General features: G+C 40.5%; 1 protein-coding gene across 10 annotated transcripts in view; it reads left to right on the plus strand.

Moving 5' to 3' along the window:
* ehmt1b (euchromatic histone-lysine N-methyltransferase 1b) overlaps positions 1 to 18,930 on the plus strand; it is a 43,689-nt gene that overhangs the window by 11,273 nt on the left and 13,486 nt on the right. For 2 of the 10 annotated variants that reach the window (XM_036587562.1, XM_036587561.1), the window contains exons 2-9: positions 7,411 to 7,498; positions 8,641 to 9,134; positions 9,401 to 9,566; positions 9,836 to 9,972; positions 12,706 to 12,861; positions 13,829 to 13,900; positions 15,171 to 15,288; positions 15,484 to 15,624. In XM_036587562.1, the coding sequence (XP_036443455.1) occupies positions 7,411 to 7,498; positions 8,641 to 9,134; positions 9,401 to 9,566; positions 9,836 to 9,972; positions 12,706 to 12,861; positions 13,829 to 13,900; positions 15,171 to 15,288; positions 15,484 to 15,624 (1,372 nt within the window). Of the gene's footprint in view, positions 1 to 1,765; positions 1,942 to 3,535; positions 5,840 to 5,859; positions 6,129 to 7,410; positions 7,499 to 8,640; positions 9,135 to 9,400; positions 9,567 to 9,835; positions 9,973 to 12,705; positions 12,862 to 13,828; positions 13,901 to 15,170; positions 15,289 to 15,483; positions 15,625 to 18,930 lie in introns of those variants that run through there. The other 8 variants (XM_036587560.1, XM_036587559.1, XM_036587553.1 and 5 more) reach the window with 8 other exon arrangements.

Consider the following 18,930-nt stretch of genomic DNA (forward strand, 5'->3'; position numbering starts at 1 on the left):
ATTTTACCGGCAATAGCTGCATGTTTTCTGTAGGTAGAGAGGAAAAAGACGGCATTTCCTTGAACATTGTTTTTTCTTCGCCAGGCATTTAAATCTGTGTGAACCGAAAGACAGAATTATTCCTCATATTGCACTACTTGTCGCCCAAAATAAATGGTTTGAGATTTTCAAGTAATGTCTCAGAGCTGAGACAATGCCCTGTGTCGATGGGTGGTTCTCTAAACATAGCTTGTTGGTTGTTTACACAGTGGTGATAAAGGGCTGGATAAAGACTATCCTGAAAGATTACAGTACGCTACTGCCTTAATATGACGCTAGATTATTAACTTGGTGCTGACAGATCGCACCCTGCTTTAATCAGGACCGAAAAACATTCTGTTCTTGCTAAGGCTCAGTCTGCCTCCTTCATTTTTATACTCAATAGGGATCTTGGATCACTCTTCACTTCACTGGAAGCTCTTTTGTTTGCAAGGAGAGATCTGGTTTCGTTTTCTTAAATTATGTGTTTAATGCATCCCATGGACATTTCGCTGTGGTTCCTGTAAGGGAAATGACTCTGGCTTGTTGTGGCTGTGCAGAAGAGCACATGGCTTGAGCATACTGTTCGCAATGCCTGCTTTCTTTCCTTTCTGTGCGCTCTTCACTGCTCTTTCCCTCTCTCTATCTGCCTCTCTCACTCTCTCCTTGTCTTCTCTCACTGTAAAAGCAGTCTAGCGCAAGAGCTTGTAGCCAAAATGGAAGAAACCTCCTCTGCTGTTCTGTTTGGAGAAACATGATTTGGTCAGAGGTTCTAAATGAGGTAATCCAGACCTCATGAGGACCTTTCATGAGTCTGAGGAGGATTCAAAATGGCTAACAGGAACTCTGCTGAGCATGCTCCATTGGTTAGCTTAGTCATCTAGCAGAGCCTCATGTCAGCTGTGTAGGCTTGAGCAGAATGATGCATTGTGACATTGTTCTGTAGCCCAGACACCTTTAAGCTCTGAAAAATAACAGGATCTGTAGAGAAGGCATGCATGTTGCCCCTGTAAGATGGCAGTGTATTGTGAGAAATTGCCCTGGCCTCTAGTTCTTGGTGTTTCTTAATTTGGTAATGGCTATCTAAACCTGTTGTAATCTTTGAAAGAAGGTTAATTTGGCCAGTTTGGAAGACAGTGCTTCCGTAAACCAGTGAGAATATTGATGTGAAGTGATAGAACAGCTTCTACTCAGATTGCTTTGTAGCAGAAGCATACTTTTTCCTTTCACTTGAGCACTAAGCTGCTTTGCCCTACTTTGAATAATAGCCTCAGTTTTTGTTGGTTAATGATTGATCAGTTAGCCATGAATTTACACTTTCAGTTTAACACATTTGTAGCAATCCTTACAGAAAATAGTGCTTGTTCTTCATCTGCTAATAATGCCTGGCCAGAGATCCAAAATGACTCCTAGATGCAAAAGGCTTGGACTTGTTCCCCTTTTTCTGTACCTCAGAGGTTTCATTGTAAACATTGTACCATTTTGTTGGGGCTGGCTTGTCTTGGCCTTGTCTCTTTGTGACAGTCCTGCCCTTCTCAGGCTCAGCGCAGATAAAGACCTCTGATGTAGATGTGAGGAGATTAAGGATAGCTCACGCTCTTGGTCCTGCTGTTGTGGCAAAAAGGCCCTCTGGCTGATGTTCCTTTTGGCCTCCTCGTACCTTTTCTTATTTTATTTTGTATTTTTTTGAGATGGCTTCTTGCTTTCATTGGTGCCCTCCTTTAAGAAGAAGGAAACGTTTGAAATTTGAACTGACTGAGCATGCTCTGTTTGAGCTTTAGCAAAGCCGACCAACAGAGGGAGCTGCTAGGTCACGTGACCAGCAAGCCGGGTGAATGTCTGCATGCAGGAGGAGGAAAAAGAAGAACAATCTGCTCGAAGCTCTCTCGCTCTCCCTCAATGGAGGCCATCGGGAGAAAGCAGGTATGATGCTGCTAGAAGAGTACCTTTAGGAGAGGAATGGCCCCTCAATCCTCCATCCATACTGGCTGTGAATATTCATCATTTGGAGCTTATTCACTTGCTGTGTTCATCTGCCTTTTATCCCTCCATTCACTTTCAGTCCATTGAGAGTTGGCTGCTGTTCTCATGTTAAGAGAACGGAGCTCTCTTGTGACCAAGAGGTGGTATCCAGCCTTCAGATTCAGTCAGGCAGTGGTCTGGGCTGAAGCCTGTAATCAAGCTCTATGGACTGAAGCAGAACCCATTGCCAGAGTCTTTTGGCCTTTTGCTTCTTGCACGGAGGTGAAGTCAAGCGACATGGACTAAATGTTGTAGGCTTGGTAACTTGCAGAGGGAGATTGTTGTCACTTTCTGGTTTAAAGGGTGCTTCATGTGTTAGGTACTGTGGAAAAACTGGAAGCAGAGAAGAGGACTGGTCTCATCTACTGTGTTTCAGTGGCAAACACTGTCTGATAATTTGAATAGATTTCCTTGTTTACTTCTAGGGTTAATCCTATGGCTTGAGATTGCCACATGAGTGTTTGTAAAGTGGAGAGAAATGTAAAAATGCAATGTAGTTTGCAGGAAGACAAGGGATTTTACAGGTTTGGGCCTGTTGAGCTGGCCAGGCCTAAAAGAAGAGTTGGGTAAGAGTCAGGTACTGAAAATGAAAGAATTTTAGCATAGTACTATTGGAGATGCATTTTTTTTTTACATTACTAGCACGGGCTTTGCCTTATCAAAAAACAGGTTCAGTAACTAGCTTGATTACCCTGCTCAGTGTTATCTTGATTGTTGAAGAAGCCAAGCAAATGAGAGAAAGAATGCAGCACCTATAGTGCTCTGAGTCATGGATCTCATTGAAGGTTATTCTGGGCCTCTACTGAAGACCTTTTCTCTGTTCTCTCTAATAAGTGTTTTTAACAACTGTTGAATAATCTTGAACTAATATGTGACTTTTAGGGACAAGGTTGGTGTTGATGTTTATTTATAGTGTGTTTCTGTTCATGAATCTACCACTCAGTGCTTTGTCTGGCCATATCCAGTGTATAGATTTCTGTGATGTGTCAGTTTCACTTTGAGTGGCCTGAAAAGAGTTTTTTTTAGTCAGTGGCTTCCTTGTGAGCACATTCTTTTGGTCTTGCTATAAATCATTGCATTTTTGTCAGTCTTTTGAAATGTGCTTGATGATTTTAAGTGTTTTAATGAAGATACATTTCAATGAATTAGTCTTGGCTGTTTTGGCTGTCATTGTGATAGAAGAACTGATCATTTTAAATAATAAGAGTAAGTGTTCGTTCCTTCTTTCTCTTATTTTGCATTCCTTTTTAGATGCCTTCAACATTTTGGTGTGAACTTTCTCAACAGCCAAGTTCTGTCTTGTGTGTGGCTAACTCTGCCACAGCATGTGGTCAGTGTGATAACCTTGCTATGCTGGTGTAATCCTTTTGATTTATTCTCAAATATCTGTTAAGATAGTTAAAGATCTATAGCCAAGCTTGTATTCAGATTTCCAACACTTGGTATAAGGAAGCTCCCTGTATTCTGATGACACCTGTGCCATGGACACCCTTCAGTATCATTGATTTACTGTATAAGAATAATACATTGTCAACTTCAGGAATACTCAAAAGGAACAGTAGGCCAAGTTTAGCAGTTTACTTTGTTTTTTATATATATAAAAGGTTATGAAACAAATAGATGATGATTCATGTAAGTTCAAAAAGGAAAAACCTAACTTTTCCTTGAGGAGTGGCAAATAAATTGGTAATGTGTGAGAAATGGCCTGTGTTTCCCCAGTAAGCTGTTTCAACTTATGCTTTCAAATGGCATATATTATTGGGAGCAACAGCTTGGCAAATTCACAGTTCACCATTGGGTAAGGCAGCACTCTAATATTAGACAGACATGTTAAGTAATTTAGCATTTGGTGTAATTTCTGACCTATTTTGAATGGCAGTGTTAATTAGGCTAGTTTTTCTAGCTAATTTATTTAAGCCCCTTTTGTTTTTCTTTACTAAAGTCTCACACTGGGGGAACGTTTGGATGAGGTTATCAGAATTGATAGATGTTAGCTTTCCATCCCCCACCCACACGGATCCTACCCGAACGCCCCCTGCCACACAGAAAAATTCACTGTCTGTCCGGTTGTGTCAGTAAACAATCTGGTTACGAAATGGCGGTTGGGAGCAGAAGGCCCTTCCCTCTCCCTCCCTTTCTTTACTGGGCTTGCTCTCTCTTTCGCCTCTAGGGGGAGGGCTTGGGAAAGAGAACAGCACTATTTGCAGTTAATGGTCTTCTCATATTTAACAGAGCAGAGCTTTTTCTTTCCTTAAACCAATGCAACTTTATGTATAGGTAGTATTCTGGGCAGGCTGCTATTTAGGCCATAGTGAAATCGGTTTCATGTGGCCACAACGGTTTCCGTAGGGTCCATAGTTGTCAGTTGTCTGTTTCATGTGTACGTTGTGGGGCCAAAATGTGTCACAGTGTGTTCAGGCTTTTCCCTTCAGACAGACTTGAGAGACCTAAATTTATGTAACTTGGATTTGGATGTTGTTCATTCAAAGAAAGGAATGTCTATATGTGCAGTTAAATGCAGGTTTGAAAAGGCTTCAGCCTGTCATGCTGGAAATGCCAATGGATAAGGTTGCAGTAGCATTGGCTGTTGGTCAGGAGAGAGCAAACCTCTGTGTTAGCCCACATAGCCCTACTGCAGCATGGAGGTGCTGCCACTTGCTGGAAGACAGTGATCTCAAATCAGCCTTCAGGTTCCGCTCAAGTTCCTCTCATCTTAAGCTCTGTGTGTCTGAATTGGTTTCCCAGACAGAGTAGCCTGTCCAGTTACCAGTGCTTTGAAGGTATGAAGGACAGCCTTTGTCAGCTTCTGCTCTGGTCTGCTCACTGCTTGTTGATGCCACCCCCACGGCTGCTGTTTGTTTAGACGTCTGATTGCATATATTAATGTGTCTTCCATATGTCACTGCTTTAGGAAAGTGAAGTAGTGAGTCACTCTATATTGACATTACTGTTCCCTCTCGCCTCTGTCTTGTTCCTCTGCTAAATGCGATGTATCTTTGCTGTAGATGTATGTTAATCTTTTACGAAATAGCCTAATTTAAATATCTCTGTCAAGACAGGAAACACTTAGTACCCTTTTTTGACATCTGTCTGCCTCCTCTGAAATCTTTTCGCTTCTGTTTCATGTCACTGAATGCGGGGTTTTGCTGCTGGACGTAGTACATGACGTTGTGCATCAGTGTTATTTTCAGGTCTTGGTATTTCTTTAACTGTTTTGTCTGAAAGTGTGTGTAATGACAATAACAACTGAAAGTGCTCCGCTCTTGAAAAATAAAGAGAAACAGAGATGGATGATTGTGGGCTAAAGAAGATTAGGCTGTCTGGAAAGAAATGGTGCTTTCAGAGTGTGGATAACTGTGACCTGGAGGGGAGGCCACGATGGAAACCCCTTTGTGTTGACTGACAGAGGACCTCATTGGAGTCACCAGTGGCACAGCCTGAGTTAGGAAAGGGTCTCTGAATGTCATTTTGGTTTTGGTGGATCAGAACCTGTCTAGGTTGGTTAGGTAATGGGGGACTCTTATTATGAAGTGGCTCCCCTGGTGGTGAGAGAGGGAAACAGAAAGAGGGACCGACCTTTGTTGAAAGCGGCTCCAACGAACGGCAGACATTTTCTGACTGTCCTGCGGAAGGCAGCTGGTGTGGCTGCCAATCAGATGAGAGCTGGGGAGCTAGGCTGGAGTGGGGGAGGGGCAGCAGGGGAAGAGCCTGGATTTTGCTGTAATTACTACACCTTCTGACCTCCTTCCTTTGAGCCTGGCTGCTGAAAATCTCTACAGTAGATGTTGAAGGCTGCCAAGTGAGTGAGAGTCTTATGTACTTCCTACGAGCAGATGCACAACACCAGTTGACTGCAGTTGGCTCTTCTGTTTCTGTCCTTTTCAGAAGAAATCAGTTCATCTCTTCACTTACTTGGTAGTTAATCTGTGCTTTCCTTTTAAATATTTGCTAATTATAGACGTGGAATGGGAAAACCCCTAATGAGTATGATAAACCTGTTTGTTTCTGTTGCAGTGACCACAAATTCCCTCTTTGCTAAGTCGTTCTGGATGGATGGATGGATGGATGACTTCAGAGAGAGTTTTCTGGTACAAAGATGTCATTCTGACAGTCCGCACATAGGGAACTTGCCCTGCTGTGCGTTGAGTGGACTGCCTGTGCCGAATGATTCATTCAGTACCTAGCTAGTTAAAGTGGAGGTCTTCTGTTCAGAGTTGTTCAGCCTGCCTAGAGCAGGAGAGACGGAGAACTAGTTCAGTGCCATTGGTTACCAACAGGACATCGTCTGTGTCCATTTGTCTGTGTTTTGGCTTGTTGAGAGATACTCATATAGTACTTTAGCACGATGACGAAGGCTAGAAGAAGTCAATTATCTACTGAGGTCTCTTGATTGGTTTGTAATAGAGTGAAGACACTGCTTGTCAAAAGTGGGATATCCTGAGAAGTTGCCTTGAAACCTCTCTCAGGGTTTGGACAGAATGGGCAGGGTCCAGATCAGCCATGGAGATGGAGCACTTCCTTACTGCAGGACTGGCTGAGCAGCTTGGGCTGTCTACTGTAACTGGGCCAGTAGCCAAGTAGAATCATACAACACAACAGCCAGGCGCAACCAAACAAAAGAGAGTGAGTGAAGGAAGGAGAGATTGAGAGGGAGGAATGGTGATGAGAGAGATTAATGGTGTGCTTATTTGTGCACTTCTCGTTCTGTTCGTCGTTTTAGCACCTTGTGTCTGGTTTCCTTTTTTTCATACTTGGGTAGACATACTCAGAGCTTAGTGAACAACAGAGGCACAGCTGATCTTCCCATTAAACCTCTTTCTTTATTGCTGTGTAGGATAAATGTGATATGAAATTAAGACACGCTGGATAAATTAGGTTAGGCGCTAAAAAAAGCATCCACATCCATCGGGTAGATCTCTTCTTTGCCTAGCTATGGAGAGATGCACTGTTCTGATGAAGGCTCTGCCAGCCAGTCAGAGCCTTTGTTGTTGAGGTGTTGAGACGCATTCCCGAAGAGATGAGATAACGACTCAATGTTTTTTCCCCCTTTGTCGATCTCGTAAAGTGGGCTGATTTGAAATGTATATAAGAAGCCAGTGGGCAGCGTGGTCGGCTGTGGTTTAGACTGTTTCTCAACAAAAAGGGCTGCTTATGACATCTTCTTTTGAAATTGCGAGTTAATATTTAAGTCAGTTATCTGGCCCTTGAGACATAACAGGACTTCTGATTTGTTCCAAAATTGTTCTTTTGATTTATTTATTTTTTTTCTTTCTTTCTTAAAATAAACTAAAATAAGTCCCATGCTCTCTCTTTGGGCTAGATTATGTGCCTTCTTGCTCCATTTGTAATCTAATGATGCCTGTGTTTCAGCCTGCTGGTTTGGCCGGGGGGATTGTGGGGAAGAGAGAATCCATGAAAGCTGATGGCATGAAGGACTCTCGCAAAGATACAGAAGAAGGTGAATTTCTCATTTTATTTTGCTCATTACTGTAACTTGTTTTCATGATTTTCATGCTCACAACTCTCTGTAGGGATGCACAGATCCAAGTACCTTTTCTGATATCTGAACTGTGTTGAGTAAAGGTTTGCTACCAGGGAATATACCCTTTATTCATTTAATTTCTAGTGAAAACTGCTATTAAATAATGAATGAATTAATAAGTTGTTATTCACATCAGGAGATTTCTGAGAGAGATCTGAGAGATCTAAGCCATTAGATATATGATAATCTCCTTGCGTAAAGAAGGAGAATGTCAAAAGAAAATGTTAAAAATATAGAGAAAATGGGACTCCTAACATCCTGCCTTCTGCCCAATGACCGCTGGGACAGGCTCCAGCTCCCCCCGTGCGACCCAGAAGGATAAGTGGCTTAGAAAGTGTGTGGACTCCTAACGACTGTACAAGACTTGGTAGACCACCAAATTTGTCAACAACAGATAAACAGCACTTAAAGCTTTCACCTTTGAGAGGGAGGAGAAAAATCAAACTCTATTCTTGCTCTGAAGAATTTTCTGTCCATCCTTCCAGTGTGAGAAGACAAATCGGCGCTGTAGGTCTGAAAGGATGGGTAGCTGTTTACTGAGGAAAAAAATCACCAAAAAAATGTAAAAATTTGCATACCAGACAAAGAAGCTGCTATTCTCCTCTGAACATTGGACTGACCATCCCATAGTCCAGACCTCAACATCATTGGATGTGTTTGGGAGTATTTGGATTATGAGAACCAGAAAATGCAACAAACTACTAGTTGTTGTGGCTTATGTGTAATTTTTCTGTTAAGTATGTTTTCTACTTTTTCCAGATAGTGAAACATGAATAACTTTGTACTTAATGGCCATTTGACTGGAAATTAAATAAACAAAGGGTGGTCTCTGACTTCTGATAGTTCTGTAGATTAGCGTAAGTTTATGATTGAGGCTGGTATTGAGAATTTCATACATTTCATACATTTCTGTCAATGAAATTGAACTGTTAGACTTTTATAATAGTCGTGGCTAAAAAGTATTATGAGTTTACTATGATACCAACCCAGTGCTTCACTTATTTGTTAATTTATTTTATTTTGCATATATGTGCATCTTGTTTTGTGCCACATTCTAGGTGGGGATGAGGATCGTCTGAATAAGAAAATGGAACCTGCCAAAACAGACGCAGAGCTAAATGGGACCTATGAGAGCACAGAAACAGGGAAAGCTCAGCAGGGCCTTTCTGTCCAAGGGTCGCCCACCCAATCACAAGCCATGGAGAATGGACTATCAGATACTGATCCTCCTCATGGCTCCACTGTGGGCAGTAATGGATACATTCTCAGTAAGCACCAGGAGGACACACCGGCTACCCAACACAGGACTAGCTGGTCCCCCGTGGGGACTTCAGCCATAGGGCATGCCTCTAAAACACTCCCTCCTTTGGTTAAATCACAACACCAGGGCCAAGCTGCTCTAAGGACTGACATGAGCAAAGGGCCCAGCCTGGCAGAGGGGCGCTCGGAGAAAGAGACTAAAAATGGCACCACGTCAAACACCCCTCCACCTGTAACGATACACAGAGCGCGAAAAACCATGTCCAGACCGGCCTCAAATCAGCCGTTAAAGGTAATTAGTTGTTCCGCTGTTGTGGAAAAATGTGGGACGCACATGGCTCAGTTCATAAAATTGAGTGAGACATCCATTTGAATGGGCTTAAAAATAAAAGCAAAATATGTTCTGATAAGGATGAATGGTTATGGTGAAATTATTATTTTTTTCTTTTTTTGCAAACTCAAAGGGTGGTCCCATTTAAGAATTATCACATTTGTGCTGTGAAATAGATAGAAACTCCAGCCATCATATTTAAACTGTATTTATTTTTCTTCCTGTAGCTTTTAAACAGGGAAACAAAAGAGCCAAGTGTGGTGAAAGATAAGAGCGTGAGTGGAGCCGATACTGGGCTGCCTCTGCAGACTCCTCCTGCTCAAAAACAGCTACCTCAGAGCCAAACTGATGCCACACCGGCAGCGATCGCCACACCAGCCAAGCCACACACAGGTTACACTCTCTAACCCTGCTTGTCCCTCTTCAGTATGTCGTGCTTTCTGTCTTAATGTTGGTTTAGTATTAACAGGCCAAGCAATTTGGACTACTTTGCAAAAAAAAAACCACACAGGCTGGCAATTAGGCCAGATGTTCTTGCATTTCAGTGCATTCCATGATGTTTAAAAGGGCAATGAAGCAACTCTAAACCACTTCTCTCTTATATTGCTATGTTTGCATTTGATGTTGTATTGATATTTCACTGCAGACCTTTGTTTACTCAGTAGCGTCCGTGTTGAGGAAGAAGAAGCGAAAGATGGGAACGTATAGTCTCATTCCCAAGAAGAAAACCAAAGTCCTGAAGCAGCGCACAGTACTGGAGATGTTCAAGAATATCTCCAAATCTCCACCTAGTCCTCAGGTTAGAGTGCTAAACCAAGTCTATGGGCAGATCCAACCTTAAAGATCTTGGGTGTTTGTCTATTTATTTATTTTTTAAAAGTATACCTTATTGTGCAAAAGTCAGAGATGAATATTTAATTTCTGGTCAAAATGGCCATTAAGTACAAGTTATTCATGTTTCAGCAGATATTTCTGAGGAGAGTAGGTATAACATAATCCACTTGCATAAAGAAAAGGGAATGTCAAAGAAAAGTATGTGAAAATCATGAGTTTCCTAAACTGGAGTAAAAATTATTCAAAAATATTAAGAAATTAGGACTCTAAATAACTGTGTAAGACCAGGTAGCCCATCAGAATGGTACTTAAGACTTTGATCTTTTTTGAGAGATCCACATTTTTTTCAGATAAAAAAAAAAAATCCACTGATGCTTTTGTGCATCAATCCACTTTAAGAAGACTAATCAACATTTATGGGTCTGAAAGGACGTGTAGCTGTCAGGAAGCTGTTATTGAGAAAAGAGAATGGACAAAACAGATTGCTGGTGTTCTCAGAAGTTCAGACTTCAACATGAACAAATGTATATGGCGTTACTTGGATCTTGAAAAGCGAAAATCCAACCAACTTCTCAGACTGAAATTTGGAGGTGTGGAGAAATATCCCTGTAGATCTTTGAAAAATTGAATAGAGGTGTCGCAAAAAGAGTAGAAGCTGTGATAAAGGCAAAGGATGGACACAATAAAAACTGATTATATTATATCAACATATTGATATTTACAACCTAATTTCTAAAAAGTTGGAACGCTGTGCAGAAGGTAAATAAAAATAGAATGCAATGATATACAAACCATGTAAACTCTGTATTTAATTGAAAATAGTTTGAAACCAATATTTCAAATACTGAAACTGAGAAATGTATTGTTTTTTGAAAGATATATGCCCATTTTGATTTTGATGCCAACAACACATTCCAAAAAAGTTGGAACAGGGTCATGTTTACTACTGTGTTTCATCACCTCTTCTTTTAACAAAAAGAAAAACTAACTAAAACTAACTAAAAGTGTTTGGGAGCTGAGGAGACCAACTGCTGTAGTTTTGAAAGTGAAATGTTTTTACTGCTCTTGCTTGAAATAGGGTTTCAGCTGCTCAGCAGTTCAGGGTCTCCTTTCTCATATTTTTCATTTCATAATGTGCCAAATGTTTTCAATGGGTGACAGACCTAGACTGCAAGCAGTACCTGGACTCTTTTACTATAGACCCATGCTGTTGTAATACATGCAGAATGTGGTTTGACATTGTCTGACTGAAATAAGCAAAGCCTTCCCAGAAAAAGACATCATCTGGATGGCAGCATACATTGCCAAAGCCTGTATATTTTGTTCAGCGTTAATGGCGCCTTCACAGATGTACACGTCACCCATGCCATGTGCACTAATGCACCCTCCTATCCTCATGGATGCTGGCTTTTGGACTGTGCACTGATAAAAAGCCAGGTGGACAGTCCATGATTTCCAAAAATAATTTCACATTTTGATTCGTTGGACCACAGGACACTTTTCTACTTCACCTCAGTTCATATTTAATGAGTCTGAGCCCAGAGAAGGCAGTAGTGTTTTTGGCTCCTGTCTTTGTATCGTTTCTTCTTTGCATGGTAGAGTTTTAACTTGCATTTGTGGATGCAGTGACGAAATGTGTTCACAGACACTGGTTTTAAGAAGTCTTCCAGAGCCCATGCAGTGATTTCCACTACAAAATTGTGTCTGTTTTTAATGCAGAGCCGCCTGAGAGCCCAAAGATCACAGCTAGCCAATATAGTTTTTGGCCCTGTCCCTTGTATACAGAGATTTCTCAGGATTCTTTGACTCTTTTAATGATATTATGTACCGTAGATGATAAAATCACCAAGTTCTTTGCTATTTTATGTTGAGAAATGTTATTCTTGAGTTGTTGCACTATTTGCCCACGCAGTCTTTCACGGAGTGGTGAACCCCTCCCCTTTTTTACTTCTGAAAGACTCAACCTCTCTGGGATGCACTTTTTATACCTAATCATGTTACTGACCTGTTGTCAATTAACCACCAGGTGTTTTTTTTTTAGCTTTACACAACTTTGCCAGCCTTTTGCTGCTCCTGTCCCAACTTTTTTGGAACGTGTTGTTGGCATTGAATTCAAAATGGGCAAATGTTTTTCAAAAAGCAGTAAACTTTCTCAGTTCCAACTTTTCATATGGTGCACATTTTGCACTGCGTCCCAACTTTTTGGGAAACAGAGTTGTAGCTGAAAAGGCTTCTATGTACATACATACATACATCATCTAAACCGCTTATCCTTCTGGGTCGCGGTGGGTGCTGGAGCCTATCCCAGCTGTCATTGGGCGGAAGGCAGGAAACACCCTGGACAGGTCGCCAGTCCATCGCAGGGCGGCTTCTATGTAATATTCTGTTAAATATAAATAAATGTTTTCTGCTTTTACTTGTACTTGATACTTTTGACTGGAAATAAATGAAGTGTGGTCTATGAAGTTTGCACAGTACTGTATATTTAAATGACATTTTTGCCATATATCAGGATTGGAAACAGTAAAGAGATTGTGTGAAGTCTTTATCTCTGCCAGGGTTTTTTCCTTTCTTCTGCATTGTTTTGTCAATCGTTGCCTTCCCTAATAGCTAATAGCTCAGAAACAGAAGCCTATTAGGAATGGCTGATGGCTGTAAGACTAAGACATTGACCTTTGTGCCTTATGTTGCTCTACAGCAGCCACAAGACACCACACAGGTAAACGGGGAGCGAGTAGAGAACGATTCTGAGGAAGAGGAGTCGGAGGAGGATTCTGAGGATGAAGAAGAGCTGGCTGTGGAAGAGAGGGTCACAGCACCTAAGGAGGGCAGCAGAATACCTTCAGTCCCACAGGTTTTGAGATTTCATTTGCTTGCCAGCCTGCTGAAATGTCATGTCTAGGTGGGGGAAAAATAATTTACACTCTTAAGGAGATGTAAAGGGTTCTGTGGCGCAGTAACATAGAAGAACCAATGTGGGTTCCCTAGATAATCTTTCAGTTGGGTTCAGCTAGATTTTTTTAGAGAACCATAAGAGACCAAGAGTAATACTACACACTTAAAGATGGTTCTTCAAGGGGTTTTCAGTAAAGAAAAATGGTTCTGTATAGAACCAGGAAGACTTAAAGAACCCTTTCTATGATTAAAGCGTTCTTTGCCTCGTGAAAGGGTTTTTCAGATTGATGGAGAATGTGTTTTATATGGTTCAGTATAGAACCTTTTTTGAAAAAGATTCTATGTAGCACCAAAAAGGGATCTTCTGTTGTACTATAGAACTATAGAAGAACCCTTTTTGGTGTGATATAGAACACTTTTCAAAAGGCTCTTCATAGAACCATCTACAGCACATTCTCCTTCAATCTGAGGAACGTTTTCGTGGTGCAAAGAACCCTTAATCATTCGAAGGGTTCTTTAAGTGTTTATGGTTCTATATAGAACAATTTTCTTTAATTAAGAACCCTTGAAGAACCATAATTTTCAAGAGTGTATGGCTTTGCTCTAAAGAACCGTTTTGGCACCTTTATTTTTGGGAATATAATTCCCTGTCTCCTGTAAATTTGCAGTAGGTATCTGTTCACATACACAAAATTGCACTCCTCCAAGTGCATTCATACTATTTCCCCAAGGCACATGTTTGCCGTTACACTCCCAGATTGTTTGGTGCTGTATGATTGAGGGGGTTCTGACAGTTGTTGGGAACTGGAAACAGTTACCATAAGGAAGGTTATTGGTTAAACATGCCCAAAACAAAACGTTAGACAAAATACATCAAACATTTTAAAAGTACATTTCAAGCTGTCAGTTGCTTGTGTATGATGCAGCTTGGAGAGGAGCAAGAGTCTGAAGAGTCTGCAGAAGAGGAAGGTGGAGAAGAGGGAAATGAATCAGACTTGGTGAGATCATAAAACATCCTTGTATCTAAAAGCCTTCTTGCAGAGGCTTCTGTCCTGTTTTGCCATAATGATAAAAAAAAGAAAAGAGAACCATCTTTGCATTACATTGAGTAACTCCAGATTCAAGTGCACTTTATCTATTTATCTTTTTAAAGATGTAATGAATTATATACAGTATTGCTACAAAGTTGGAGACCAACCTTTATTTATTTAATTTCCAGTCAAAACAGCAACTGAGTACTACGTTATTATATAGATAATCTGCTCATATAAGGAAGGGGAAAGTATTAAAAAATACTTAATAAAATTAAAATATTATTAATAAAATATAAAAAGCTTCAGAGAATATGGGACTATTAGAAACCGTGCAAGACCTGGTAGACCACCAGAACAGTCACCATCAGATAAACAGAGCTTAAAGCTTTCATTTTTGAGAAAAAGGAGAAAAACAATCTCCACTCTTGCTTCATATCTAACAAAAATCGACAGATGTTTCTGTCGATCTGTGAGAAGACTGCTCAATACTATGGGTCTGAAAGGATGTGTAGCTATGGGTCTGAAAGGAGTCCAGACCTTAACATCATTGAATATTGGGAATTAGTTGTATCATGAGAAGCAGAAAGTGCAACCAACTTCTAAGACTGAACTTTGGAGGTGTTGAAAAATATCCCTGCAGATTTCTTTGAAAAACTGAAAGCAAGTCTCCTAAAAAGAATGTGGACTTTAATAAAGGCAAAGAGTTGATGCACTAAATACTGAAAAAAAATATGTTTAGTTGTTGGAGCTTCTGTGTAGTTTTCTCCGTTATATTTTTCCTGATGCTGGAAAATGACTGCAAATGAATAAATTAGGATTAGTCTCTGACTTGTGCATCGTACTGTACCTTATACTCTTTAATTATATTGCCGTAATTACAGCTCACAGAAATGATGAAAATAGTTGGGAGCTATAAATTCTTGTTCTAGTATGACAAACATACTAGAATGTGATTAACACCAGTTACAGCCTTGAGCTCCTTGATCGAGGAGCAGCACATCAAAGGAATTGCAAAATTATTCTTTCTTTAGAACTTACCAGGTCTGATCTGAAACATTATGATAGAGTCTCTTAAACTTAGATTGACATATCCATGAGCTATAAAGTAGTTCATACCTGATTTTTTTATTGTTCAAATGGATTTTAGTTGAGGACTAGGCCTCTTTGAGTTGAGACAGAGTAAGTCTTTGTTTATGTGGAATGTGTTAAAGTAGTTTTATCTACTTATCTACAGAGTTCGGAGTCCAGCTTAAAGAAGAAGTTGAAAAAGAAGACCAAGGGAGACAGCGCTTGGCTTCGGCCCACCAGGAAACGCAAGAAGAAGTTGAAGTCAAAGTCGGAGGGTATTTCTGGTAGAGTAATATCTGCAGTATATGTGAAGATACCAGTTGAGATCATTGAGCCAACTTTGCCTCATTATACTGTTAAACTGTTACCTTTCAGCATTTGAAAGATCTCAAATATGTTATGCAGTACTTCCCCTGAGCTCTGTTAGGACAGTGGTGTACAGTTGTAGTGTTGAATTCTTTCTGTGATGATCCCCTCAGGTATGGATGTCCAGACTCGCTCAGAGACTCGAAGCCCTGCCCAAGCCCCTGTCCCTGCTGAAGGAAAAGAGTACACAGAAGTTCCAATAGAAGCACTCAACCTGAAAGCTCAGGACGCTCTGCTGAATACCCAGAGCACAGGTGAGTGTACAGACCATGATCTTGACACAGACTCAAGCCACTTTTTTCCTTACTTCAGAATAGTCATATTTGAGCACTTAATTACTTGATAACATTCTTGATTATTGTTTTGTTCCATTCAGAAGTGAAGAATGGTCATTCTGTTTGACACATAATCTGTATATCTGGGACATTTTTTGAAAAGGTCTTTTGGTATTTTCGATTGTGCAGAGTTTTCGTTCAAGAAATGGTGAAAGAAAGGCCTTGGTAGGCCTGGTAGATTGAGTTGAAACTGTTGCCATGCTGGCCAAGATGAGTCATCGCTGTAGTGGTCTCTGTAGGAAGGGTGCCCCCTGGTGGCAAACACAAGCTTGAATTTGACCAGCAGCTGAGTGCTGCATGTCAGTGGGTGTGTATAGATGTGACTTTGGGTTTATAGATTTGACCTTGAATCTGTCATACACTATAATCTAGTGAATTGTAGTCATTTATGAATCTTAACTTTGATGTGAAATCATGGCCTAAGTCCAGACCATGCTTACAAACTGTTCCCTGTGGGTCGTTCGTAGTTCATGGTAATTCAGCTTTTAAACATATGCCAGTTCTGCGCAATACATTGCTTTAACCTGATGAGGTTATCAGTGTACAGTACTCTGCAAAAGTCAGCAACTGCTGTTCTTTGATTCAGTTTCTGGTCAAAATGGCAGTCAATTACAAGTTATTTATTTTTTGCATTCTGGGAAAAAGCAGCAAACGTATTTAACAGAAAATTACACAGAAGCCTTAAGAACTGTAATATCAAATATTTTATTAGTGCATCTTTTGCCTTTATTACAGCTTCCATTCGTTTCAGCAGAAACCTGCAGGGAAATTTTACTACCCCTCCAAAGTTCAGTCCTAGAAGATCCAAGTAATCCCAAACACATTCAGTGATGTTGAGGTCTGGACTCTGGGGTGGTCAGTTCATTGTTCTGAGAACACCAGCAGCTTCTTTGTTTGATTTGCAAACTTTCTTCTTTTTGTCTATTTGCGTTTCTCAGTGAGGCTTCTTGACAGCTTCACATCCTTTCAGACCCATAGCGTTGAGTTTTCCTCTCACAGTGGAAGGATGAACAGAAACACCTGTAGATATTTTTCAGATCTGACACGAGTGGATTGATTTCTTCCTCTCTCTCAAAGATGAAAGCCTGAAGTACTGAAAACTTTAAGTATCTGGTTTTGACAGTTTCGTTGGTCTGACAGGTCTTGTTAAATTGTTAGTAGTCCCAGTTTCTATTCTCTTGTTTCTCTTATTTCTCTCTTTGAATCATTTATTTGAACTCCAGTGTTAAACTGTTTTTTCCACTTATGTTACATTGACTTCCCCCTTCCATATGCAAGTGAATCATTTTATAGCTAATCTCCTCAGAAACATCTGGCCATTTTGACTGGAAATTAAAGAAATGAAGAGTGGTCTCTTCAGTGACTTTTGCATAGTACTGTAAAAAGAAAAACAATACATACCTTCCTTCAGTATTGAGCTAAGGATTGCTCTCTGTCTCAAAATTCATCAATGACTGTGATTTCAAGGGAAACAATGATTTTTGTAAATTTATACCAATTCCTAAAAATGCAGATGCCAGTATTAACCTGTTTTTAGTTTTTATAGTTTTATAGACTGAACATTTGACCTGTGTGTAGATTTTCCATACACTGTTAGTGAAACGTCTTTAGCTCCAAAAACACTTCTAGTCCAAGTTCTTTAGCAAAGTATTAATCATGCTTGTGATGTTCAGGTGTATCAACAGATGTTGAGTGGTTGAAATCACATTTAGGCAAGGTTTGCTACATTTTGTCTTCAATTTTGGGAGCAACACATTGTGCTGTTGTCTTGGTTTGAACTGTCGAAATCTTAGCTTTTATTCACTTGAAATATGATCTTCTTTGTATCAGCTTTTCCGATGCACTTTTAAGTTCATGGACTTCCTCCCTGTTAGGCTTCCTGCAAGTGTTATCATCCATGACAGTGCACTTGTTTTTGTCAGAGTTGGAGTACTCTCAAATTGAACTCTGTTCTTTTCTTTCGATTAGTTCTGCCATTTTTGTAATAGTGATACTTTGGTTTGTGTAACTGACACCAGCATGAAGTTTTAAAAAAAGTATTTCTGTTAAAATAGGACTTCTCTTTCATGAAAATTGTCACCACCAGAGAGTTCAAAAGTAAAACCCAGTCTGTCACCAGAACCATTCAAATCAAACACTTTTACAGAGTATTACATATTTATAGAACTTGGTTTCCTGTGGTGTTTCTTGCTAACAGTTTTCAGGAACTAATGGCTTATATAGCTATGCAGTTCATTCTCTACGCTTCTTTTTCTTTAGATGGTCATGTCCCGCTCTCATGCTCCTGTGCCATGCATTTGTCAAGCTGCTCAGTGGGCTGGCTAAGAATAGACAGTGTTCCTAATTGACTGAGGAACTGACTCCACGTGCCTAACCGTTCCATGGTCCACATTCAGCGTAGGTGGCACCAGTTTAGATATGGCAGCAACATCTGTAATAAGTTTGTTCGTTTGCCGTGGCTTTGCTGCTATAAATAGGATCCACTGTTCGCTGTTCCCACTAATCAATTAGTTGTAGAAGCTGTATGTGTTGATGAAGGGCTGTCACCTCTGTGTTTAACAGTGGATGCAGCATCTCATAGTCATTAAAAAGGGGCAAAGCTCTTTGCTTCACATTATTGTTGGAGGGGCATCTGGTGATATAAACTCTCACATTCCTGACTCTTAAAGTATGAGCAGTAGCTCAGCTTGCTGCTGTACAAATCTTCTATGTAGGAACTGGGAAAATGATGACATCTTGTATCTGAACCAGGGAGAATGCATGTGCCAGCCAGCTGTTGGATGCAGGCCTTTGCTTGTGTAAGCTAAAGCAGTAGCTCCCAGAATCCAGTGGGACAGACATTGCTCAATATTAGGCTGCTTAATAACAGCTTAGCAGTCTTCCTAAAGCCATCTATCCCTTCATTTGAACATGTACACACTGTCCACAGCCTATGAAACCATTGCCACTTCTAATGGGCAAACTGAGGGGAATTGAAAGCTGTCAAAAAGTAGATTCATTAATAACACCACACTTTCATATGACAAAATGTAAGGGCCTGTTGCTGCCAAACACATCGTAATGGTGGAAAAGGCCTTGACCATCTCCTCGGTTCCTGTGAGGAAAAATAGGATCACTGGGACAGAACATCGGAACAGAACTGGTTATGTGTTTACGCCGCTTCTCAAACAGTGAGTTGTGAGGTGGAAGGAACCTAGGGGCCATACTGTTCTCTCACTTCCTCTA

This window comes from Colossoma macropomum, unplaced genomic scaffold (assembly GCF_904425465.1).
Source record: "Colossoma macropomum unplaced genomic scaffold, Colossoma_macropomum, whole genome shotgun sequence".
NCBI lineage: Eukaryota > Metazoa > Chordata > Actinopteri > Characiformes > Serrasalmidae > Colossoma > Colossoma macropomum.